At 40.0% G+C, this 25,702-nt stretch overlaps 1 protein-coding gene across 8 annotated transcripts in view; it reads left to right on the forward strand.

Moving 5' to 3' along the window:
- Nucleotides 1-113: 113 nt before the first annotated feature.
- Nucleotides 114-25,702, forward strand: part of lhfpl3 (LHFPL tetraspan subfamily member 3) — a 68,003-nt gene continuing 42,414 nt past the window's right edge. For all 8 annotated transcript variants that reach the window (XR_015775528.1, XR_015775530.1, XR_015775529.1 and 5 more), the window contains exon 1: nucleotides 114-997. Coding sequence is in view for 1 of the 8 variants with exons in the window: in XM_042511540.2 (XP_042367474.1) it covers nucleotides 562-997 (436 nt within the window). In the remaining 7 variants the exon portion in view is untranslated. The remainder of the gene's footprint in view (nucleotides 998-25,702) is intronic.

A 25,702-nucleotide genomic window follows, 5' to 3' on the forward strand; every position in this document is an offset into this window, starting at 1 on the left:
GGCTGCAATAATGTCTGTTTAAGATTTCGCGCGTGTTAGCGGAATAATACGTCAGCCTGGGATTAAGGGATGTGGGTTGGCCCTGTAATATCCGAGGCTATCCTCCTACTCTAATTCAATAGGATCTCAGCTGCGGTTGTTGCTCTGTCGTCGAGCACAGACGGACCATTACAGCGAGCTCTCACACTGAATCACACAGCTCAGCCTGCTCATCGGAATAACACTCTGTGGCTTTGCACTCAGGTAGCGACATTTTGACATAAATATGAGGACAGATGTAGGATAAATCGCTGCTGAATGAGGGATGGATTTCTGAAGCTTTTGTTTTTCACGGAGCGCACGTTTTGTGAGAGTGATGAATGAAAATCAGAGGAAAACATCAGGAGGAAACAAAAAACCTCGCCATGGATATGAGAGTGCAGTGGGCACAGCTGTGACTGCATAAAGTCATAAAATCCGAAAACAAGTTGTGCAGACTGTGATTTTTGCCTTTTCCGGATCAGATGCTGCAGATGTGTTAATCCTGAGGACCGAGCAGACCCCCTGCACACAGACTGGAGGATGATCCCCGGGGCCCCCAGCACGACCACCACCATGCTCCCCGCCTCCGAGGCAGCCAAAATCTACCAAACCAATTACGTGCGCAACTCGCGCGCTATCGGCGTCCTGTGGGCCATATTCACCATCCTTTTCGCCATCGTGAACGTGGTGTGCTTCATCCAGCCGTACTGGATCGGGGACGGCATGGATACACCGCAGGCGGGTTACTTCGGTCTGTTCCACTATTGCATCGGGAACGGGCTGTCCCGGGACTTGACCTGCCAGGGCAGCTTCACCGAGTTCAGCTCCATCCCCTCCGGTGCGTTCAAGGCCGCCTCCTTCTTCATCGGCATGTCCATGGTGCTGGTGCTTACTTGCATCGGCTGCTTCGCGCTCTTCTTCTTCTGCAGCACCGGCACCGTATACAAGATCTGCGGCTGGATGCAGCTGGCTGCAGGTAGGAGGCTCTATTCTTACTACAGGTTGGAGTTTAACAGTTCAGTGTGTCAGGGGAGCTCGAGTGAGAGTTCAAATAAGTGAAAAAATCATGCAATTTAGTAGAAATTGCCCCAGAATCAAAGGTTCCTCCCAAATCTCTCCATCTTGTAAAGTTTGGTGTAAAACTAGCTGAATTTGCACACACTACACCTAAAAATCCAGATGTTCTCCTGCTTTTGCAGCTCACAGACACGAGTTTAATTTTACAATTATAATTACAACTGGAAAATGTCCCAAATCACAGATTTTAACCTTGTAAATAGATGACCACGGTCAAAATGCACACAACTTTTGCCTTAAATCTAGATTTTGCCTTGCTTTTTCAAGTAAATGACCATAATAGTTTATCCAAAAAACCCCAATTTTAGTAGATTTTGTCCAATTAGAGCATTTCTGTGCTTACTAGAGTCCTGATAAAACAATCTGAGACTGTCTGAAGTGTAGGTGGAGTGACAGCAGCCTTCCCTACAAAATCTTAAAAGTTGATTTAACTTTAAAAAAACAAATTGAGGAAACCATGAACATGTAAATTAACATAACTGCGAGTCTTAATTTATGTTTTTATATTATACCCAATTGGTAGGTTTACTTACATTTTTGTCACATTTACTTGATTTTGGGAAGTTGTTATGACTTTAAAATGACAAGTTTAATCAAATCAATCTAAGTTTTAGCTACTTCGGGAAACCAAGTTTTTTTTTTGCTGTATTAAGTCATAGTAATTTGGTTTACTTAGAAAAAAACAAGATAATTTCACTTGTCATTTTTAAATTGCAACAACCTCACAAATTAAGTAAAGTATAGTAACATTTTTAAGTAAATCTAAGCATTAACCTTAGCAAACATACATTTAATAGTTAATTTTACTTCACTTTTTCAAGGCAATGGGTACCTAAGATTACTTCAAGTAAGATCAACTTGTTACATTTTATAGTTTGTCTGCACCTAAAAATCCAGATGTTGCCCTGATTTCGCAGCTCACATGCTTCAATAGACATTCAGTTCAGATTATTCTGAGCTCAGATGAGTATGACTTTAATTCCACAATAATCTCTACATTGTCAAAATCACAAGTTTAACCCTTGAAAAAAATGATCAGGGATAAAATGCTCATGCCTTTTACCTAAAATGTACATTGTTTTCAGGTCGAGTACTCCAATAATGTGTCCAAAGAGCCCCATTTTGGTAGTTTTTGTCTAATGCAAAGCATTTCTACGCTTACTAGAGCGCTGATAAAACATTATGTAACTGTCTGAAGTGTAGGTGGAGTGACAACAGCCTTGGGAGAACGTAAGACCTCAGTGAAAACTCAGTGTGCTGATGCCTAAATAATGAAAAGATAAAAGCAGTTTTAACCGTTGCGTCTTTTGTTGGGGATGCTGTACTGATACCTGCAGGTCAGAAGTAGTCTTTGAGAGCCAGACAGTACAGCCCGGTCGCTGGAGGAAAAATGTTGGTATTGTAAGTTTCTGCAAACCACGAATATGTTACATTTGTACATTTGTGTCATGTCAGTGTTTTTAAAGTGAGCTGACTTTGTCATTGCGAGGTGGAGGGAGACACAACAACACCAGATGTTTTTTAGTGAGTCATCACTGTGTTTCCAACGGCTTCTTAACAACCAAACGTGGGTGTGTTTAGCGAGCCGTTACTGTTTTTCAACAGGGGATAATAACATTAAAAGCGGTTGTTCTTTATGTTGTTGCATTTCCTTCCAACGTCATGGCAAAAAAAGTGGATTTTTATTTTTTTGCGGAGGCATCGTTGTGTTTCCTGCCAGGATTGTGCCACGAAAAGCGCTTTTTTTTTTTACCAAGACATCAACAGCTTCTCCAGCTGTGATCGGGGCACCAAGACTGGCTTTTTTGTGTGTGTTTTTGTGTAATCTTTTCCTAACCATAACCAAGTAGTCCCTTTACATAACTACGTGTAACCACAGTGTGTTTTTTCCACTATACAGTAATGTAAGTAACTTATCTGTGGTTTGCAAAAACATACAGTGCCAGTTTTTCTCTGCCAACTGGGTTGGACTGTGTTACAGTAACTTTTATCAATATGACTAAAACTATAATCAAAAAATATTTTCTGATTGTTTGTCATCAAGAAATTAAATATTCATGGTTTCAGTCCCTTTAATGCTTCTTATTTTTAAGTACATCCAAAATTTTGTCATATTAGCCAAAAAAACTATAGAAACACGACTATCAATATAAAAAAAAAACAACCTCAACCGCATCATAGAAAAAGGCAAGTCCTCAGTGTTATGAGCTTTACATTTAACGTCCCAGCATGAATCACAAATATGCAAATGACCTTTTTCTCTTAATGAGAACAGAGAGGGTCTCTCTAGCATCTTCAAACCCACCATACACATCAAATGAAAAAATAAAAACAGATTTAAAAAGACATTAGACAGGAAAAAATCAAAGAAGCACAACCATGTAGTATCTGACTGACTGAACTACTTCAATTATTTTTAGTCAAATTCCCAGCATCCTCTCTGAAGCAGACTGAGGAGATCTTGATCTCCTGCCAAAATTATATTTTTTTTCAAATAACTGGTGCAGCTCGGCTTTTATATCTCAGCCAACTACTTCAGTGCACAAAGAAAAAAAAATAGTTTTGTTTATCATCTGTTTATTTGGATCTCGTTTTAGCTCTAGCCCAGTGTCCCAGGAGTTAACAAAAAAAACATTTACTATAGGCTACTATAGAGCATGTGCACCATCATATACACAGCAGATACACACACTTAATATATACACACACACTCTTTCACTTATACTTTGGCACACGTAACAATGATAATACTCAATCCGTCAGTTATAATATAAGCATGAAAAATGTGATTATCTCAAATCATAACGATTTGCTCTGAATGTGTATTGGCCGTTTAACCCTTTGAGAACTAAGCAAATTGGCTCGCTTTCTCTCAAACAAACAGGAAGAAGAGACGAGCAGCTTACCAAGAGATGGCCCAAATGTGTGCAAGAAATTAATAAAATGTTACAAGAAAATAATCTGGAAAAAAAGCCAAACAAAATGTGCAAGATTTAAGTTAAAAGTTTCAAGAAAAATCAAATAAGGAGAAAAACAGTCTATAAATGTAGTTTTATGGGCATTTTCCCCTGTTTTTGGATATCAAATAATCACCTCTATAGTTAATTTTCTGTTCTTTTTTATTTTATTTTTTTTAGGTCACCAATTTTTTTACCAAGTTTCTTGCCGGACACTTTTTGCTAAGTTGCTCATTATATATATATTTTTCCTTCCTTTAATTTTCAAAGTAAATCCAATCAATTTTCTCAGGTTTCGGAGGGTTAAATGCTTGTGAAAGGCATCTGAACGCAGCACAAGCAAATTAATGTCAATCCATGTGTTAAAGGGTTAAACTCTTTAACTTTTTCCGAATAGTTAAACTGAATGTTCACGCAGTGTAACTCCTTTTTATTTCAAACCCTGAGTGCAAGATCATTATCATTGCCTTCTTTAATACAATCAGTCCGTCTCTCTCTGAGCCTCAATTTGTCATTTGCCATTTTCATCACCTTTTTAGAAAGGTCAGTACTACGAGCTGTTCATGTCAGATTCATTTGTATTTGGACTCTCGGCAGTGTGACTTCTGTGACCTCTTCAATTTGAATCTGAGCTAATGCAGTCTTGAACTGTTTGACTCAAGCAGAGACGAGGAGGTAAAATAGTCTTTTGATATTCTCTTGTGCTTGAATTCTTGGATCTGCTGCAGTGAGGACGTAGCCTCTGTATATGGGGCGCCGCCCTATCCACTGAGCCACCAGGCACCCCGTGTTTTTTTTACTTTTAATCCTATCATCACCTGATGGTGTTGGGAAGGCTAGTCTCCTGTATCTTGGAAAAATTGCTTTTAGTTTTTCTGCTGCATTTATCTGGAACATCTTACAACGTATCTTCAAACTCAGCACAATTCTTGCTATGAGCCAGTTTAAAACTATTATCACCAATCACTCTGCTTTTGAATGAAGCTGTTTTTAATGGTGTTCGGCTTGTTGTTGTTTGTTCTTTCTTTGCGTTTTCTGTGCTCTCGACATCATTGAAAACGAGGGCTTGCCCTCAGTGATTCCAGTTTTAGCTTTCTGTTGGTGCTGTCTTGATTCTCACATTACATTTGTTACGGCAAATGTCAGTTAATTAATACTAAAAAATACTCACATTTAATCAAATAATAAAAATTACTATATGTATAAAATTTCAATTGTAGTTACAGGGAGTAATTAGGTAAAGTAATGCATTAAATTGTAAAGAAATAACAAGTAATGTGTGATACTTTTTTGACCAACGACTCCAACATCAGTCGGACGGTCATTAAAATGACCTTGACTCAACATTTATTTGTGAGAGTGGTGGACTTTTTAACATGCTGTGAAAAATTAGTGTCGTTAATAGACACAGCAGAACAAGTGTTTACATGAAGGAGCTGTAATTTAAACCAGAAACAAGATTTTATTTTCTTTCTGTGAGAAAACGAATGCCATTGCACTAATTTACACCCCCACAGAGAAACATATGACAAATAATGACTTTCTGAGCATAATATATGGTTCATTATTCCCATATAAATCAAATTTGTGTGTATGAATGATCTTCGCAGCGTCACACGCTGTGCATCTTCACAGATGCCTGCTCTTAAAACACAGCTTGTTCTCAATGGAAATTAAACATCATAACCAATAACAGTCACATTCATAGAGAGTCTGCTTTGCCTCCAGAAACACACAGCGGCTAAATATTCATTCTGATCGAGGGTGAACGTGTGTGTCCCAAAGTCCACTCTTCACTGGTTTTAGCGATAAATGTCAACCACAGACTGCTAATTCCTCCTTTCACAGCCATTGATTAGACATAGAGGTTAGTAGAGCCATTGACCAGCTGTGAGTGAAAAAAAAACACCACCGCTTAAGTATCCAAAACATCTCCAACCCAGCAGCTGTGAGCTGGATGCAGAAGCAGTGTGATGAGCTCTGTCAGAAGCCTAATGAGGGGCACATCCTGGCAGTTTGAGTCTTTGCAGTTTTCTTTTTTTGTCACAGATCAAAGCTGCTTTTTATTCCTCTGAGTCACATGTTGGATTTCACCATGTCAGGGGAGCAGATGTGACAGTTTGCAACACATTCAGGTGAAGAAATGAGTCAGATTTTCATCTCTGATGGTTTTTGTGAATGTAGTTTGGCACAGTGTAGAGTAATTAAGTGCATTTACTCAAGAACTGTGCTTATGTGATGGGCTGCAACTAACATCTGTTGTCATTCTTGATTAATCTGCCCATTATTTTTTTGATTCAATTATTTGGCAATAAAATTGTAGAAAATATTGAAATGTGCACTCTGAGGCCAAGGTGACATAGTAGTATGGTATGTTTTATTTGACCAACAGTCCAAAAAAAAAAAAAAATTCAAAATCATTCACTTTGTTGTTGTGTATGAAAAAAAGTAACAAATTCTCACATCTCAACAAAGGCCCGAGGAAATTTTGAGCATCAAATATTGAATTTCCTGCATTCCGATGATTTGTTTTTCTTCATCAATATGTACCTTTTTGGCATCAATTTAAGGTGGAAATGTCGGTAATTTTGTCAGAAGAAAAGTTCTCTGCTGGTTCAATTTTATTAAAAGGCCATTTAATAGAGTTGCTCTAAAAACTACAAATGTTACAGGAGTTTCTGCTTCTTAGAGGCTACTTAAACACTTACAGCAGTGCGCCTGGAGCAGTTGATCAATGTGATCTCATCCCTACTTGTCATATTTTGACACTTTGGCAAAGCCCTCACCACTACTTTAATAATGTCATAGGGAGCTTTTTGCATTGTGTTTTGCCACAGAAGGAGGCGGCACTAAGTCACATGGGGCATCTAACCCGATTAATGGGTTGGTGGTTAGAATTAGGCAACCAAAGTACTTGGTTTCGTGTAGGAAAAGATCATGGTTGACGTATTGACTCACAGGACTGACGTCTGACATGACAAAATGACTGAACATCGACTTTTGGGACACTAACACCAGTCTCCTGGGTTAAAGTCCTGTGCTTGTTGGACCCCCTCCATCTCCTGTCTGCCCACACTAAACGGACTGTCAGCCTGGTGCTTCTTATACAGACGCGAAACTGCCTAAATGGCGTATTTTGACATTCTAGTAGTGAGACTATAGGCTGAGATGATTGTATGAAGAAATCTTTCACGATCTCACACCAGCTTGTCTCAAAACATCAAGAGCATCCTGCATCATAACATTATGTGAGAGAAAATATGGAAAAGACTCATAGATCCCCTTTAAATGCATTTTGCCACTAATACTTGTGGATTTTTACTCAAGTAAAATAATCTTCTTTGATCATCACAATGCTTCTTTCACTCACAGCCTCATTAGGTATCACTCTGTCTCTCGTCTTATCGTCTCACATTCTCGTTGCTGTGAAATCTGCCATTTAATGGTTTTCTGGGCAACTTAAATAGCCAATATTGAGGTGCTTTCTCTCTCTAAGCAGTCTGAAATCCTAAGGTGATTGTGAAAAAATCCTCCCAGTCAGATGTCATTTCAGGTGGTATGAGGAGGCTGTGATGTGCTATCAAAGGCAGCACTTGCAGCTCAGAGGCAGCCCTCCTTTCCGACGATGGGATGTCCTGAATGTTTGATGAGCTCTGCCTTCTGCTAGATAAAGAGAGTTTTAGAGATGAGTAATGATGATGGCTGTAACGATGTAGCCGTGTCTTTGCTTCTTTGCAGATGTAGGGAAAAAACACAGTCTGGTTTGAATGGTCTGTTTTATAGTTTGCACAAATCTTTTGCTTTGCACAGTTGGCAGGCGTTTATCGACAGAACTGGCAAGCGGCCCAAAGAGACAACTTTCATGTCTTTCTCTTCGGTTTCTCACCTTCACTTTTTATTTCTGCATGAACACTATCAGCTCTCCAACTGCTGAATTTTCCCGATTTCCATTTATAACTAAAAGATGGACACTATGGCTCTTATAGATTAGCATGGATACTTCCTTTGTTTTGGAACGGAAATTGTTGGCTGCACATCAGTCCACCAGGGATGAGACCCAATTCGTGTAAGCTGCCTGATTATTGTGTAAAATCAGACCTGATCATGTGGAATCATCTACAACCTTAAACAGATTAACACAGCATGAAAATAATGTTGTTGCCAAATGAGGGAGTATCTTTTGGAGAAAGCACGTTTCATCCCTCAGAGATTTGTAGAATCGATGCCAACGAGTATTGAACCTGCTTTAGAAGCTCGCATTTGCACATCTAAGAAATTTTATGTTGATTTTTTTTCTTTAGTTTCTCTTTCTCTTAATACTTTAGTTTTTCGAATGAATTAAAAGGATAATTTATCCACAGAATGATCATTTGTATTTCAGTTACTCACACCATGTTGCGTTGAATTTCTGAAGGAAACTTTGTTTTTTTGTTTGCCTCCTCAGTAAATAAAGTATCCAAAAACAGAGAAAACTCTTAATGAATTGGAGTAGAATTGGGTGCATTAAACAACAGCAAAGCTAAAGTGTTTAAACTCATTGCAGCCTTCCTAAATGTGTGGGTTATACACGAATTCTTGTGCATTACTTGTAGACATATGTGGGAACAGTGCGTGAGAACAGCCTGACCAGAAGCATACAAAAAAAGCTAAATTCAACGTAACAGGCAGTGAGTAATTGACAAATGATCATTTCGTGGGTGAAGTGTTCCACTATACAGCTTTTAAAAAAGAAATCTAGAGGAAGCCAAATGGATTTTTCACAAACGAATGACCTGCAAGGTTATTAATGTCTTAAAATTTATATATAAAGCCACAAATAAGTTAATTATTTCCCATTAATAAATCCATTAGCCACAACATATGAACCCTTTTTAAAAGCATACTAAAAAGTCCCACTGATAATGAAAATAGGTGACACCTTGGCGCTCAGTAACTGCCAGGGCTTCTGATTATCATCTGAATCACAAAAACACACATGAAGGTTTAAATGGCATGAAAAGCGGTACATTTTATTTTGCTGTAAATCCATAGAAATCCACAGAATCAGATGTGGGTCTGTTATCTGGTTGTCTCAGCAGCAGCTTCCTGTGCAGTAAGTGGCTTCCCTCGTGTTGCTCTAAGTGGTCTCACATTCGGAGCCACAACTAAAAAGTCCATTTGGCTGCTGGTTGTTTATTGATCCAAATGTTGATTTCCAGAATGTCAGGAAGAAGTGCTCTGACAGGGACATCTTCATGTGCCGCAGTTCACTTCTGTGTTATTGTTAGAGAGTGACAGAGAACACAAAAGCTCTGGTCGCCTTATGTGTGACGCACGATAACACAGTGTGATAAAAGCATCAGACTGACTGATATCATATTACGTGAGCGCTCGGTGCGTCTTACGGCATTCAATTTTACACCTCTTCAGAAAGATGTCAAGCAGAAAGGGGACGTTCTGCTTATCACCGTCACATTGTGCGTGTGAGAGAAGAGGGAAAGATATGCAGAGACACTATCAAACTGCGTCTGCAGAGGAGAAGAAGAGATAATGAGGACCGATCCAGGGAATGTTTGAAAGCTGAAGTCTTCTTGTTGAAATACTGCTCGTGTCATTGTAATAACAACGCAGGTTTACTCCATCACATTCATCATATCTCATCTGAAGTTAGAAATCAACATATATAATAAAAATCACACATTATATTTTATGTTTCTTTCTGAAAGATGCGTAAGAATAGTATTGCCTGCAATTAAATTTTCTTTTTTTTTGCTTTTGTTGTTAATTAATTCCTTTATCTATTTGTCCGACTTCGTATTTAGATTTAGAAAGAACACTGTTGAACGCGATCTCTCTTTTACAAGTGTGCAAACAGAACAGCTCAAACACAAAGTTAAATAAAGGCAACACAAATGATAGTTAAGCCTTTAAAACCTGAGCCTGACTTCTTTCAAAAACATGGGTAGAAAGCATTGAGCAATTTAACAAGACATGGCCCCAAAAATTAGCAGTAAATTAGTCAAAAAGGAGAGATAAAGAAGAAAAAAGAGTACCAAGAAAAGTACCTGAAAATAAGCAAAACGTTTTTCTTGTAACATAATTTTCAATATATGGTTATAATACTTATATAATTTTCTGGAGATTTTCCCCATTTTTCCCTTTTTAATTTTTAACAAATTTTCAGGTCATTTTCTTGTCAACTTTTACAAATGTCTTGCTATTTGTGGTACATTTCTTGTCAAGTTGCTCATTCCCTTTATACTCATGTTTTTGAAAAAAAATGACATGTAATCTGAACTACGTCATACGAAACACAAAGGGAACATATCTGTGCTCGCCATGTTATTCTAGCGACTCAGCTGCAATGTAGCACTTAAGAAATGTCCAACCAAAATGTTCACGGGCACAAAATAGAGATATGATTTACCATATGACACATTTGAACGTCAGGCTGAAAGAAATCACTGAAATCACTGATCTCACCCCTGAATATAGCTGTTATAAGTTCTGAGGGTGGCCCTATAAAAATAGACACTAAATAAATAAATAAAAGCAAGTGTCTGCTGGCAGTAATTGGCTGTTGATCAAAGCTAATATTAAAAAAAGAAAAAAGAAAAAAAGTCATCTTAATGTGAGCTCTGTGAACACTTGCAGTGTCGCTGAGATGGTCTGGATTTAAAGCCGAGAGCTAATGACATCAGCCCGGTCTTTATCCTCTCACACATATAATGAAGGACCGGAAGAGTCTGAGAGGCTTTACAGTGATGTAACGTGACCACACTCGAGACTGAGACACCGACATGAACACACACACACACACACACACACACACACACACACACACACACACACAAAAAAAAAAAGCTATTAGAGGAAAAAAAGGAAGAAGATTCAGTGTGTTCACCCTAAGGTTTTTAGATGAAACCCTCTGCCCTCTTTTCCTTTACTCCCTCTGTGGACTCAGTTAAGTGCCCAGCTGGTTTCCTCCAGCTGCCCTACAGGAAAACTTCTTCTTTTTTCTTTTTTTTTTGAGCTCAGAAAGGTCACAGTGGATAGACAGTGATTTTTACACAGAGTCAGAAAGAAAGAAAAATGCTACAGAAGCAAAAACAAAGAAGAGATGTTGACGCATGCGGGGTGAATCAGCCAAATTAAAAGCCAGCCAAGTCAGCTGAAGCTCGCAGATCTCAAAACTACAGACTAATTCTGAGTCTGAGGATTAAGAAAGTGGATCACCTCCTTTAGCTGATGAGGTTTTTAAAGGTACAGTGACCAACCTGTGACCTCTATAAGCCTATAAAGTTGACACTCTTGTAGCCTCATTTAACAACAGAAGCCTTTACCATGTTGGACAACAATAATACAATCAAGATGCCACTTTAGTGTGCTGTTTTCTTGGTTTGCTTGAGAATTAAGCACATTTTATTATTTAGCGCACCTTAATATGTTTGTCTGCCTACCGCCCAAGTTACAGTCTACAGTTTACTAAAGGGGACCTATTATGCTCATTTTCAGGTTCATACTTGTATTTCATGTTTCTATTCAAACATTTTTACACCCTTTAGTGTTCAAAAAGCACTTTGTTTTCCTCATACTCTGTGCTGGAGCACCTTTATTCACCCTCTGTCTGAAACACTCTGTTTTAGCGCCTCTCTCTTTAAACAACCCTCCCAAAAAAGCTCAGTCTGCTCTAATTTGTCATTATTTTCGTGTCTCCCATATCCGCACCCTCACGACATCTCTGCTTCATCATTACAACCATGGTAATGACTGTAACCGAGTATAGCAGCACTTTTTACAGTGAAAAATCGCCAAATAAAAGCTTCTAAGCACAACCAGACATGTTCCAGTGGCCACCAAGATTACATGTTTCCCTGATGTTAGCGTGTAGCAGTGTAGGCTATATGTATATAAACACTTGCAGTAGCGTGCCTGGAGTGGACGACCATGTGAGGGAATCTGTCATGAGCCGATTTCAGCTAGTCTCAAAATGACAAAAAACTTTGGAAACAGAGTATTCAGGAAGGTCTGAAGCCTGAGGTTTTTACTCACAGTGATTATATTTTTATTATATTTTATTTTTTTTATTTTATTATATTATTTATATTTTACAATTATCTAATTATTTGAAACTTTGTCCACATTTACTATGAGCATCCAGCATTGTAACATTATATATGTGACAGAAAGTAAGGAAAATCACAATTAGGCCCCACTCTAAACAGTCCAAAAGAGGCTGACGAACAATCTCACTACGCCCATTTAATAGCTGTTTCAGAGAAGGTCTAATTTAATTTTTTCTGAGCACTTTTAGGACTTCTCTTCAAGGTTGGATTAAACTAAATGGACTTTGTAATGAGATGTTTTTGTCAGCTATTGTTACCAAGGTCAAGGATAAACTGTCAATCTCAATTTTTAACACAACATGGTCAGAAAGTCCTGAAAGTGCTTGAGAATAGGAGTCTTTAATGAATAGACAAACTACATCTGCTGAAGATCATGCACTAAAGGCTCCAAAACAGCTAAAAAATGGACCTTATTGTAAAATACTTTTGCTCAACTAAGATGAAGAATGAAAATTCTGTTTCCAGTCAAAAAAAATCAAAAATTGACTAGCCTACTCGCATATTATTACAGTTTAATTGGTACAGCTAAAGATTACAGGTTTAATCTTTGCTCCTTTTAACATGCCAAAGTGTCCTTGAGCAAGACACTGAACTCACATGTTGCATTTTATGGATTCAACATATGTGTATTAAAAAAAAGTCTTACTTTGGTAAAAATGTCTGCCAAAAAATACAATATTATGTACAAAGACATTTTTAAAAAGCAAAATTTAAACACACACTGCTGCAATAAATGTCACAAAACAACTTTTTTTAAATACAGAGAAAATTGCAATTTTTGTTTATTTTATAATATGACAATATATTTAACAGTTAAATGGGATGTTACAATGTAACATGTGTATTTCGTTATTTTCTGAGGGTGTCAGCCCCTGCACAGGTGGTTGTTTTGTGGTTTGAGATAAGAAAAAAGTCGCCCCGTTAAACACAGTCATAAAAAGATATAGAGCTTCATGAAATCACAAGTACAAATGCAGAAATGATAAAGAAAAAGCTTGAAATGTGTCCTTAAAAGTCTGCCACCCAGACGATCAGTGATCTACTTAATAGAGCTGTCACCCAGAGAGAATAAATCTAACAACAGTGTGGGTGAGGCGATTTAAAGGTGTCCCGGAGGGTGAGGTGTTTTATGGGGTGTGTGGTCTGGTGGAGAGGTGAGGTCGAACATCATGTCCAAGATGGTGCAATCACAGCCGGACTTGAGGTCCTAAAATCTGCCTGCCAGCTGCTCGCAAATCTGCGACAGCCAGGGGAGAAATTTGACATTAATGTGCGCTAACAATTTCGTAGGTAACAGTTTGGTCGGGGCTACAAGCTGCTGCAGGATTGTACTTTCACTAAAAAGAATTACAAGGTCTCTTATGGTTTGAGCTGGAGTGTTGTTGACCTTGAGAAAATGATCTCATATTCTTGACTTTTTATTGTTATTTATATACAACTTTTACAAAGTGCTTGACAGATATGAAAGCATATAAACACACTGACATGAATCATGACAAAAGCACCTAAAATACAGGATAAATAACAATGAATAAATTGCTAGCCAAGTCTACAGCAATGCTACTCTGAGAGCCAGAATATTGTGGCATAAACTGGACCCAACAGAACGCAAAGTGGAGCAATTGTATGATGAATTTAATGGTTCAGTCAGTACATGATGTCAGAAAAGGTCAAATTATTGTGTTAGTCTGACTCAAACTAGACCTTTAAAATACATGTAAACATGATAGTACAACTGAAATCGGACTGAATCGAATTTCTCCAAAATCGGACTAACACCCTGATTGGATGTCGAGCTATGCCATTGTATAAACATATAAAATAAATCAGTAAATCCTCTGTGTAATTTGGAGAAGTCCATGTAATGCTCAAAAAGTGACCATTAAAATTTTAAAATTGATGTGGTAACAAATAGGCAACCCTAGTTAAAAAAAAACAAAAAACATTTTGTATGTGCCAGGCGAGCAGCTCCATTGGAATAAACTGCACAGCACAAACTTGAAATAACCTCCTAGACATCCCCGACTCTGACCACTTTTAAATCAAAGCTAAATATGTTCAGTTTTAAATAATTTTAAATAATCTTTGCACTCTTGTCTGTGCTTTTGCTATTTTTAATTGGGATTTTTTTTTTCAAAAAAAAATGTCCAACTCATTGTCATTCATCCCTACAGCCGTGGCAGTGACATGAAATACAGGATAAATGTACATTTAATGAGCATAAAATACAAGCGACACCAGAAAAAAAACACTGCACAGATATTGTCAAGGTCACATTTATTTTGAGTCATTTACTGCAGCTTGTTGATAATAATAACATGTCACCCTGAGGCGATGATGAGTTTGTCTTTTATTAGCCGAGGTGTGATGGACAGATGGGGCTGCAGGAGCATCTGGAGCCCGTTTGAGGTAAAGCGAGAGTGGTGTGCCTGATTGGGGAATCGCGAGGTAGTTAGAGCCTTAAGTGTGACTGACAGTTTTGATTGCAGAGTAGTTAGGATGCCGAATGAGCGGAGAGATGGAGATTATGTGAGATGAGGAGAAGAAGAAACGGTCAGGGCTGACAGATGAAAATGACACCCAGAGTCCCTCGTTCTTCAAAATGCTGTGGGACTGTAATTATGTTCTATAAAATGGATACTCGTCTGTTCAGGGTAAAATTGCAATGAAATGAACCACAGCAATAGGGGTGTAAATTCACACGCACAAACAACACATAATATAATAGCACCAAGGCCACTGATATTGTGTGACTGGTATGGTGGGGGTGGGGAGGGGGGGTACCTTGGCTTGTTTGTAAGTTGGCACAATATGTTAAAGATGCTTTTATACATTTCAGTGGATGATTAAAGCTGTACTTATGTATATCTATGAATATATATATATATATATATATATATATATATATATATAGTTATTAATATGTTAAACCATTTGAAACCTAAGCAAGTAGGATTAATTCCTTTCAAAAACATAGGGCGAAGGCAATGAGCAACTTAACAAGACATGACCCAAAAATCAGCAGAAAAGTTTGAGTGAGTCAGGCAGCAGAGTTTGAATGTATTCGAGTTTATTTGGATTTTTGGAGGTGGAACCGAAGAGGATGCTGTTACGGAGTAATCTAGACAGGAAGTGACAAAAGCGTAAATGAGAGTTTCAGCAGTTGAGAAGGAGAGAGATGGGTGGAGACGGGTGATGTTCCGGAGGTGGAAGAATGCAGTTTGGTTATTTGATTAATGTGGGGTTCAAAGGTGAGGTTTGTGTCGAAAATCACGCCAAGGTTGCGGATGGTAGCGGAGGGCGACAGGGTGGAGTTATCAACGATGACGGAGGAGCGGTGAGGGGACTTTGTGAGGGATTTGGGGCCAATAATAATGAGTTCAGATTTATCGCAGTTCAGTTTGAGAAAGTTTGTTTGCATCTAGAGTTTGATTTTGGACAGGCAGTCGATGAGAGTAGTATGGGTTTGAGTGGAGATGGTTTTAGTGCAGATGTAGAGTTGTATATCATCAGCATAACAGTGGAAGTGGAGGCCAAGACCGACAGATGATGTCACAGAGGGGGTGGAGGTAAAGGATGAAGAGGAGGGGACCAAGTACTGAACCTTGAGGGACACCGTGGGACAGAGGGACAGTGGAGGAGGTGAGATAAGATTTAAACCAGGTGAGGGTAGTGCCAGTGATGTTGAGGGAGTATTAGAGACGGGACAAGAGGATAGTGTGGTTGATGGTATCAAAGGCTGCAGAGAGGTCAAGGAGGATGAGGAGATCATTTGTAACTTTGAGGCGTGCTGTTTCTGTGCTGTGTTTAGTGTGGATGCCTGACGGAAATGTTTCAAAGAGGTTATTGGAGTAGAGATGGGTTTTCAAATGGGTGGTAACAACACGTTCTAGAGTTTTTGATATGAAGAAGACGTTGGAGATGGGCCGGTAGTTACTGAGGGAATTGGGATCGAGACCGGGTTTCTTGAGGATTGGAGTAACACAGGCCAGTTTGAGAGGTGGGGGGACAGAGCCAGTGCTGAGGGAGGTGTTTGATATTGGTGATGAGGGGGGAGATAACAGGGAGGCAGTTCTTGAGGAGGGTAGATGGGATGGGGTCCAGACAGCATGAAGTTATTTGTGTCAGTGATGTATTTGGACAGTTGCAGGGGGAAACTGGGGAGAAATGAGCCAGAGCTTGAGTGTTGGGGGGAATGGTGGGAAGAGTGGGGGATGGGCAGGTGGATGGAGTCAATTTTGTTTTGAAAAAAAGGAGAGGAAGGAGTTGCATTGATCTGATGTGAATGAGTTGGAGAAGTTGTCAGGGGAGGAGAGGAGGTTTTTGATGGTGGAGAAGAGAGCCTTGGAGTTATTGGAGCCAGAGTTGGTCATGTGGGAGTAGTAGGTGGACCGGGTTGAGTTCAGAGCATCTTTGTAATCTTGGAGGAAGTCACTGTAGGCTTGCAGGTGAACTGTAAGGTGGGTTTTGCTTTCTGATTGGTTGTGGATGACGCTGAAGTGAACGGGGATTGGGGTTGGGTTGTCTCATGTGCTGTTTGTTGTGATGACGTCATGGGAAGTTGCAGAAGTGGCAGGACCATACAGAGGAGTTTGGGAATGAGAAATTGTAGTTAAATAAACGGCCAGACCTTCAGTGACGACAGGAATGGAGGTCTGCATGGTTGTGAAAGTGTGGATCTGTGGTGGAAGTGAAAAGCAGAGGCATGATGGAATACATCAACAGTTCTCTGGACAATTTTTTGATGATTTTGTATAATTTTTTCGAATAGGCTCACCATAGCTAATTATCAAGACAGTTTCTTGTTACATTTTACTATTTTTTTTCTACAATTTTCTGAACATTTCTTGCCAAGTTGCTCCCATGTTTTCAAAAGAAATAAAAAGCAATTATCTCAAGCTCCTTAGGATTAAATGCTTGTGGAAGATTTCTGAACGCAGCAAAACAAAAACAGATGTCGACTCTGAAGGGTTAAAAACTATCAGAGTTGAACCTCTAATTACACCCTCAATTTGCTTGCAATGATGGAGTGATGTGTCTTTCTCTGAGGTTTCTGCAGTGTTTGCCAGCGGCATGGCTTCATACATGTTTCATGAGGTTCTCTTATGTTTCGCTGAGGCCACAGAAAGACACTGTGAGTCTGTTGGCATTTTCCACAGCTGTGGTGCCCTTTAAATTGGTGGGATGATGATGGGACAGTGTCCAGTTGCCAGACAGAGGGAGCTGGTGGTGAAGCTGATGGGGCGATAACGAGGTCTTTCCAGGAGTCTCTGCAGGATGTGGATGTGCAGAAGTTATGGGGCTTAATAACGCTCCTAATCAGGTGCTAGTTACAGAGCAGCAGGAGAGCTAACAGCAGGGGATTTGAAATGAGAGCGCTGAATGGCACCAGGAGAGGAAGTAGAGTGATTGGCAGCTCTGAGTTTGACATCCCCGGTGTGTTGTTGTCGAACAGTGTGTCTGTGTGTATGAAAGACAAGAGATTTATTCAGCGAGTGGGAGTATCACTGATGCGAGCAGCAGCCATCGATGTTATTTTTCCTCTCCGCGAAAGAAAAAATCACTCCCAATCTGCTGTTGTAATATCCTATTGTATTATGTATCCCTGAGGGAGCGTCACTAAATAGCTAGCCCGCTGCACGAGGGATCAGTGACAAATCCCCCAGCAGGGGAAAGTGATAATCTCAAGGAGCATAAGCTCGTCCCGGAGGAGAACAAAACACTGTTTTTCCTGCTGCCTGTAAAAGTCTTATGGGAAGCTCCAGAATAACACTAACTAACTTATTCGTCAGAGTTGTGTATCAGTCTTTTCTGCATATCAAAAGGCTACCATGATGGTGGATTTTATTGTCTCCGAGTGATTCATATTTTATCCACATTCATTTAAAGAAAAAAAAAAAAACATCCCAGAATTTAACCCTTTGAAACCTGGATCAACATCACCTTTTTTGTGCTGCATTCAGACGCCATTCACAAGTATTTCGATCGTTGAATCCCGGTTTGGTTTCATCCAAAAACACGGAGGGAAAAAAGCAATGAGCTACTTGAGTACTGCATGAATTATTATAGATTTGTAGAAAAAAAAACATTTTTAAAAAGGCTAGGGAAAAATGTGCAGAAAAATAGATATCTAATTATCATAATGATATATTTATATTGGCTAATTTCCAGGCTATTTCCTTGTACTTTTTACATATTTCTTGCCAATTTGGGGTCTTTTCTTAAGTAGCTCATTGCCATTTCCCCATGTTTTTGAAAGCACTCAAGTTGATTGGCTCAGATTTCAAAGGGTTAAATAATCATTTATTGATATGCACACACTTTATCCATTTTAATATGACATTGTAAAAATGTTATTTTGATTAAGTGGCTAACTTTAAATCCACCCATATGACCATACAGAAAATTTTGGACTAACTCCACTCAGTCAATCAAAGCTTTTCCTGATTGATTCTGCCTGTTAAGTAATTGCTAAAATCCTTCCAGTCAGACCAGTTTGCAGAACTAGAACCAAATCCATTATTCAGGGTCCAAACAGTGTACCATTAAATATATTACTTTTTGGCTACCATTGTCAGAAATGAGTGCAGCTCTGTGTCTTCTTTAAGTAAATGTCAAAGTATATTAAAAGAAAAGTGCTTAAATCTGCCTTTAATGTTCCAAAATCCAGGTTGATGAGCATTTGAGGTCTGTAACTATCAACACAGAAATTGCTCTTTTGTCGTCGTTGTTTGCAGGGTTGCATCATCCAATATTCAACATTAAATATAGATCTTTTGTCATCATTTAATTCAGTGTGTTTAGCAATCATAGGCCCTATGTCATTGTACATAGAAAGGATCCGGATGAGTTTTACATAGTGAGGTAAGGGAGAATAGTTATACACACATCAGTGTAGAACTGAGATGTTTTCTTCATTAAAGTTGTAATGTGTGCAGATGTTACTTTTTTCCTTACATAGTGAGGTCCACATATTTTAAATGTAGAGAAAAGTGAGCACTGATATCAGATTGGTAAATTCTTAGTTTTGAAATAGCCTGATTTCACTCCCATGGCATAATAATTCACCGCTTGGACAGAGCCCCATGTGTCTTTTTGAAGCTGGGGACACCCTTTAGTGCCCTGGCGTCGCTTTAATAACACTCTTTCTAGGGTTTTGCAATATGCACCATTTGGAGTAAACTTATCATTCAGATTTTCAGAGCGTTCACATTGTGGGACATTGTATTTAGACCAGATTTGCTGTTTTATTATCAAATACAACTCGAGTTCATTTGATTTTTGACAGGATATTTGTGCTGTGATGTGATGTAGATCTTTTGAAGATACTTGTGAAGCACAGACACTTGAACATCAGCCTGCTGTGGGCATCCATGTGTCCCCAGCCAATGCACTGGGATGCATTTAGATTGGAAGTCGAGATTACCAAATCGGAATTATTGACTTCGGACTCGCATCTTGGGTATGATGTCACTCCTGGCTCTGACTTATGACTTTGAAAGTTAGTGGAATGCAGCCGGAAATACGCTGAAATAGAGGACTGTGAATATTTTTTTCCCTGCACAAATATTCCATAGAGGTGTGCATGCAGCCACAGTCAATTTTTAAACATTTCCTTGCAAATTTTTTCAGACCAAAATCCGCACTTGGTGTGAAATGGCTTTTAAACTCGGGTCTCAGCGCTGTCATCAGAGTGGACTGTTTCAGGCTCACAGTGTTCTTCCTGGGTGACCGAATTGGTGTAAAAAAAAAATCCTACAGAAGCTCCTGGAGATCGACTGAGGCTCAGCACCTCTGTTAGTCGAGACTGTCATGTCAAGCACAGCACTCAAGTCTTCCACGCCTCATTAAGATTTGATTATCCCATCTCCCCAGGAGTAATGTAATTAGTGTAACCAGGATGGTTGAGTGGAAAGGCTGATTACAGCTCTGCCCTGCTGCTCTGACCTGTACCACTTAGACACCTACAGTTACGAGGAGTCGTCTGTGAGGAGGTGGTGACCAGCGACTCCTCATAACCTCAGATGACCCGGAAACTTCTGCCAAAGTTGCCCATCAGAGCTAAAAACAAGACTGAGCTTTGAGGCTCTCCTTGCTGTGATGAGATGTGACAGGCTGAATGCGAGAAATGAGACCCGCGGACCGACAGTACGCCAAATCGACTGGCGAATGACTTTGTAGCTTCTTGATCCCTCGGGCTTTTTCAATCTGGGCTCACAGTTGAGGTATTTTGAACATCACGGCTTTGCCGACGACCTCACGGATTAAATGCTGCTGTTGTTGTTCTCATTGTCTCTCTGCAGCGGGTCACTTTGATATAAATTATAAATGCAAACATAACTGCTTGTTTGTGAATAAATCATTACACTCACATGAATGAAGGCCTCTGAGTGTGTCAAGTCTCATGTGGCGCTTTTTAAAAAAAATTTCAGTCATGTTTGAGTCGCACAAAGTAAATATCCTCATTTATCCGCAGATAGCAGCTGAAGGCTAACGACTCTGATTCTCAAGAATGCAAATGAACCTGTAGCTTTTCTGGAATCGCGTACAGTTAAATTATGAGCACAAAAATGAAGCAAAAATATCCAACTAACAACATGCTGCCCATCCTCTCCAGCTCTCTCTCCTTTTTCTCCTCAATCTGTTTGTATATCTACTCGGTCCAGAGCGAGCTCCTCTCTCTCCCCTGCTTCATAATTACGAGAAGAAGCAAGTTGAATTCCACCTAATTAGGACCTGAGGGCAAAGAGAGAGAAATAACTTCACACAATTAATCTCAGCCCGAGGGCGACGAGAGGGTGCCGTGTTTTAGCAACAAAAATGGGGAGATGTGATGTTTAACAACTAGACATCATGTTTGTATGAACATGTTTACTGTGCAGGGAAAGACAATACGTGGTGTTAAGTAATTAAACTGCAAGATCTGACTGTTGAGAGGCGCCTCCATGCTACTAATGATCTAAGCATTTTAATTCACCAGCATGTCTGTGGGCTGGTTTCGGCTATTTCCGTGTTGGCAGGGAAAATCTGCAAAGCTCCCGCTTCATAATTTGAAAGCCGAGATGCTTTGATTAGTTTTTCCACGACCCAGTCGCCAGATAAAATGTTGGCATTGTATGTTTCTGCAAACCACCGATACTTTTAGATTTGCGCTGCCATGCCATTGTTCAGACAGCCCAAAATTCGAAACATTAGTCCGAAAAATGTCCCGATTGAGACAGGTGCCCATTTCTCTGACAAGACGTTTTTTTCAAAATCAAACACCCATTGCTCCCAAGTCCCAATTCTCTGAAAATACTCACTCTCTGTAGTTAGTGTCAATTTTCCTGCAGCATTTAACTCTTCGAAAACTGGAGCAACATCACCTGTCGTGTGCTGTATTTAAATCATCAAACCCTGAGGCAAGAAATTGGTAGATTTTTTTAAAAGCTAGGCAAAAATGCCCAGGGAAAAAGAAAAAAGCTCTGAAAAAATGACATAACGACAAATTTCTTGCTAATTTTTGGTTGTTTTTTTCTTTTGTTACCCATAACCTTCTTCCCATGTTTTTGAAAGAAGTCAAGCCAATTTGCTCAGGTTTTGAAGGGTTAAGCCACCAGTCCTGGGTGTTTTTACCAAACCTTCATTTAGTCTCTTAGCAGCATTTGAGGCGCCGACTCTGGGTGTTTTTCACCAACGGTGTTCTGGCATCTCATCTACGTGTCACACCATCCACCGTCCCCTCCACCTCACAATGACAAAGTCAGCTTATACACTATGTCACCTTAGAAATGTTGATATGATGCATGTGAAAAATGCAAATGTAACACATTAATAGTTGGCAGAAATGAACAATGCCAATATTTCTTCTGGTGACTGGGCAGATTTCCAAGATGGAAGCTTTTAGTCTGTCACCATCTCGAAACAGAATCTCTGAGGGAAAAAGTTTGATACTGTTTGAAAATCTGAGTGAGGAAAAAGACTACCAGTTATTATGTTTATAAAAACTTGATACCTCAGTATTCTTTTTGTCTTTTACTTGTGTATCATTGAATACGGAAGAAAGGTAATAAAACTATTTCAGGTAAAAGAAATTACTCGACAGTTGATCCGTCTGTTTTCTTTCTGTAAACAAATGACTGACCAGCAGCAGACAGCAGCTATATCACGCTCCCGTTTGATCCATTAGACTCTGCAGCTGCGTCCGCTGTCGTCAATACGTCTTTCCCCTCTGCCGCCAGCTTTCACATGTTTCCCAGAGGAGGGGCAGGCTTTATAGATTTCCCATCGGGGGTTTATCTTCTTGATCACTGGGCCGGGATGGAGAAGACAGCCGTTTGATTTATCCTCCTCCTCCTGAGTTAGGCAGCAGGACAAGGACACAGTGACCCATTTGAAACTCTGTGCCTCGGATAAGCTCGCGTGTGTCCGTGCGTGCGCGTTTGAGTGATGTTCATTTCAACTTGTGCGAGTGTTTGAGTTAATGAGTGATGCTGGTGTCGAGGAGACAGACGCACGGGCTCAGATCTTCATCATATATCAGATTCTGTTATGACACCTGGCTGTCATTGTTCCAGGGTGAATGATGCGCAGATGCTCCTTGATTTATAGAAAAGACACTTCTGTGAAGGTTTCATCACAATGCCCAATTTCAAAGTCTGAAAAACAGCAATGGACTCTCTTTTCCAATGACAGCCAGGAGGACATGGCTTTAAGAAAGCTGCTTTTCCGTTTTAGCAGATATTACAAATGATGTCGAGAGTGAAAAAGTGGCTGATACGTCACTCTTTTGTTGATTCACAGAATGTCACTTTTGGTTTGTGATATTTTGCTCATGTTCTGCACTGATTTTTACTGTCAACCTGCATATTACTGGTGTAACACTCTTGTTTCACAGTCATATGTTGATTCTTGGTGGTATGCAACTTTGACTAGTCGTAGGTTCTCACGCTTCAATCGCTTTGTGTCACAAAACAATGATAAGTTACTCCACTTCAGTTGCAAATATTCAACATCATCAGTGCACCACTTCCCAACAGCTTATGTTGATTCTTAACTAACATATATTACTGCTGGTAGTAAACAGTATTTCACTTTTTTATATTTGCAAATTCAAAAATGCAGTTTTTTGAAAAGATACGATATGTATGCCAAGACATAAACACTTTTACCTGTATATACGCAGATTCATGTGAATTTAAAGTAAGCAAAAGCTTGTGCAGAAGAGTTAAGAAGCTAAAAGCTTGTAGAAAGAATCAAAGCAAGATAAGCAGAGTTGCGCTAATTAAAAATAATAGCAATAGAAACTCCAACCTGTTTAATTACCAACGGCAACCCTTGGCATCTTTATGAGAGACACTTTAAAGTAACTCCTGTGGCAAAACAAGGCTCAAAGAGGAAATGTCGAAAGTATGAAGAGTGAGAGAGGGGAAGCAAAGGATGGGAGGAAGGTGAGGTGGATGGGTCAAACAAATTTTAGAAGTGTACATGACAGTCTGTAGTTTGTCGATACTAAAAACAAACTAAACAAAACTAAACAAAAAACTTTGCACTTTACATGCCGACTTCCTGAGCTGTCAGTCCAGTGTTTGATCTCTACACTCTCTCTGTGCCCCTGGGTTTCCACCTCCCAAATGTCAAATTTATGGCCCACAAATCCCCTGTTCTGGTCGTCTCTGCAGGTCTAAAGTGCGACCACATTTCCTCCCCCAACGAGCCAAAACAAAACTCCCATCCATTAGATCAACTTCTCAGCAGGACATTTCATTCCCAACATCCCATCCTCTCATCAATCAATAGGCTCATATCGGGCGAGGAAGCTGTTTGATGACTGCAGCCTTTTAGCAATCATACAGACGTGACATCCAGAATATATTACCATCTGTGGCCTCGGAAGATTTAAGTGCCGCGTTGGGTCGACTGAAGGGAGCAGTTATTGAGTAATAAATGTCTACCTGCTGAGATGACCTCTGAATGGACGTAAACTGAACTGAAATCAGTTCATGGATCAGAGTCACAAGGCGTCTCCTCCTGCTGGTTTCCCCCCCGAGGTAGACGCCTAATTACACTGATCATCTATTGATGATTATAACGGTGGTATTGAGCTGCAAATGAGGAGGTGCACCATGCTGTGTGGAAAACATGACTAACAATGTTAACATTGGAAAACATATTGGCGGGGGGACTGAATCAAAGAAAGCTTAGTGAAAACTTGGAGTAGAGGGAGAATACAAATGAGGTGTGAGCTTGAGAGGACATCAAAAGGCTTCCCGAGCTTGTGTAGCGCCGCAGAAGAGGGTTGTTATTTGATAAACTTAGTAGGGGGAGTTAAGGAGTGTGAGCTGTGGGAGTGTTTGCATCCCAGCGGACTAACTTATGATTACACCGGAGGAACAATACTGCTCGCCGCACTCAGAGGAGGATCTCTGAGTCTAAGTGAAGTGGTTTCTCAAACCTCTTTTACACCAACATTAGCCCGTATATGTAGGTATTTTAAATGCAGATGACCCACTAAAAAAGTCCTTTCCCATTGCCAGTACACCAGAGCTGTGTACTAATACCCATGTCTACTGCAGAGTCATTTGATCTGGGTGTGGATGCCGATTTTAACCTTTTCCATTACAATAAAAGCCCGCCCGAGTTTGTGTTAGTGGGTTTTTTGAGAAGTGGAAAAGGGGCTGCATGTGTGTTAAAGAAGTATTTCACTGCTAGAAAGATGGCCTTTTAATAAAACTAGGCTGTCTATGCAGTAGAAAGAAGCAAATATTTTAGAAATTGGTGCTACATGACCAGAGAAAACAGAAAATGGAAGCTTTTACTCAAGAGAAAGAAAACCTACAACTACCAGAATGCTCTTTGCCGCACCAAACCAATAACGTAATAACCAGACCAGTGATGTTATGCGACCTTGTGCATGTTAAACAACAGTGCAGGAACATAATCTTGGTTTATCTTTAAACAGCACCTCTTGTTTTATCGTTTCATCGGATTTTGATTCAAGTATGAGAGACTGAGAGGGGCGGGTACGGGTGGTGCGGTATACAAAAATACGGAAGTACAGCCTGTAGTTTGAGCAACAACTCAAGAGCCAGCGAAACTCTGTCGCATCTGTCTAGATACTGGTTAGATGGAGGGAAGTTTACCACAGTTTGTTTTGATACAAAGCTGGTTAAAAAATGGCAAAGCACACCTTAAACAGTCGCTTGGTCTCTGCAGTGTGTTTGCTTACAGTCGCCATTTCTCGAAGGTCACGGACTCTGAGTGTGTGCAGAGAGCGGGGGGACGTGTGTTGTTTCAGTGATGTTCGAAGACACCTCAGCCACCCATTAATGCTCTTCCTTTCCTCTGAGCTTGCCGGTTGCCATGGAAACGCCTCTCCATGCTGCTGCTACTTCTGCTGCTGGCAGCGTCCTATCACTCTCCCTCTCCGAGAGATCGCCGAGGTGAGCTGCTCGGGCTTAGCGGGGTCCTTCAGGAGCTGCCGCAAGGATAGGGACGCGATCTGGGAGCTGATGCGCCCCCCACTAGTGAGGTTCAAGGTGTCTCCATGGCAACCTGCACAGA

The sequence above is a fragment of the Plectropomus leopardus genome, chromosome 22 (genome assembly GCF_026936395.1).
Source record: "Plectropomus leopardus strain MGB_pleo_1.0 chromosome 22, ASM2693639v1, whole genome shotgun sequence".
Classification (NCBI taxonomy): Eukaryota; Metazoa; Chordata; class Actinopteri; order Perciformes; family Serranidae; genus Plectropomus; species Plectropomus leopardus.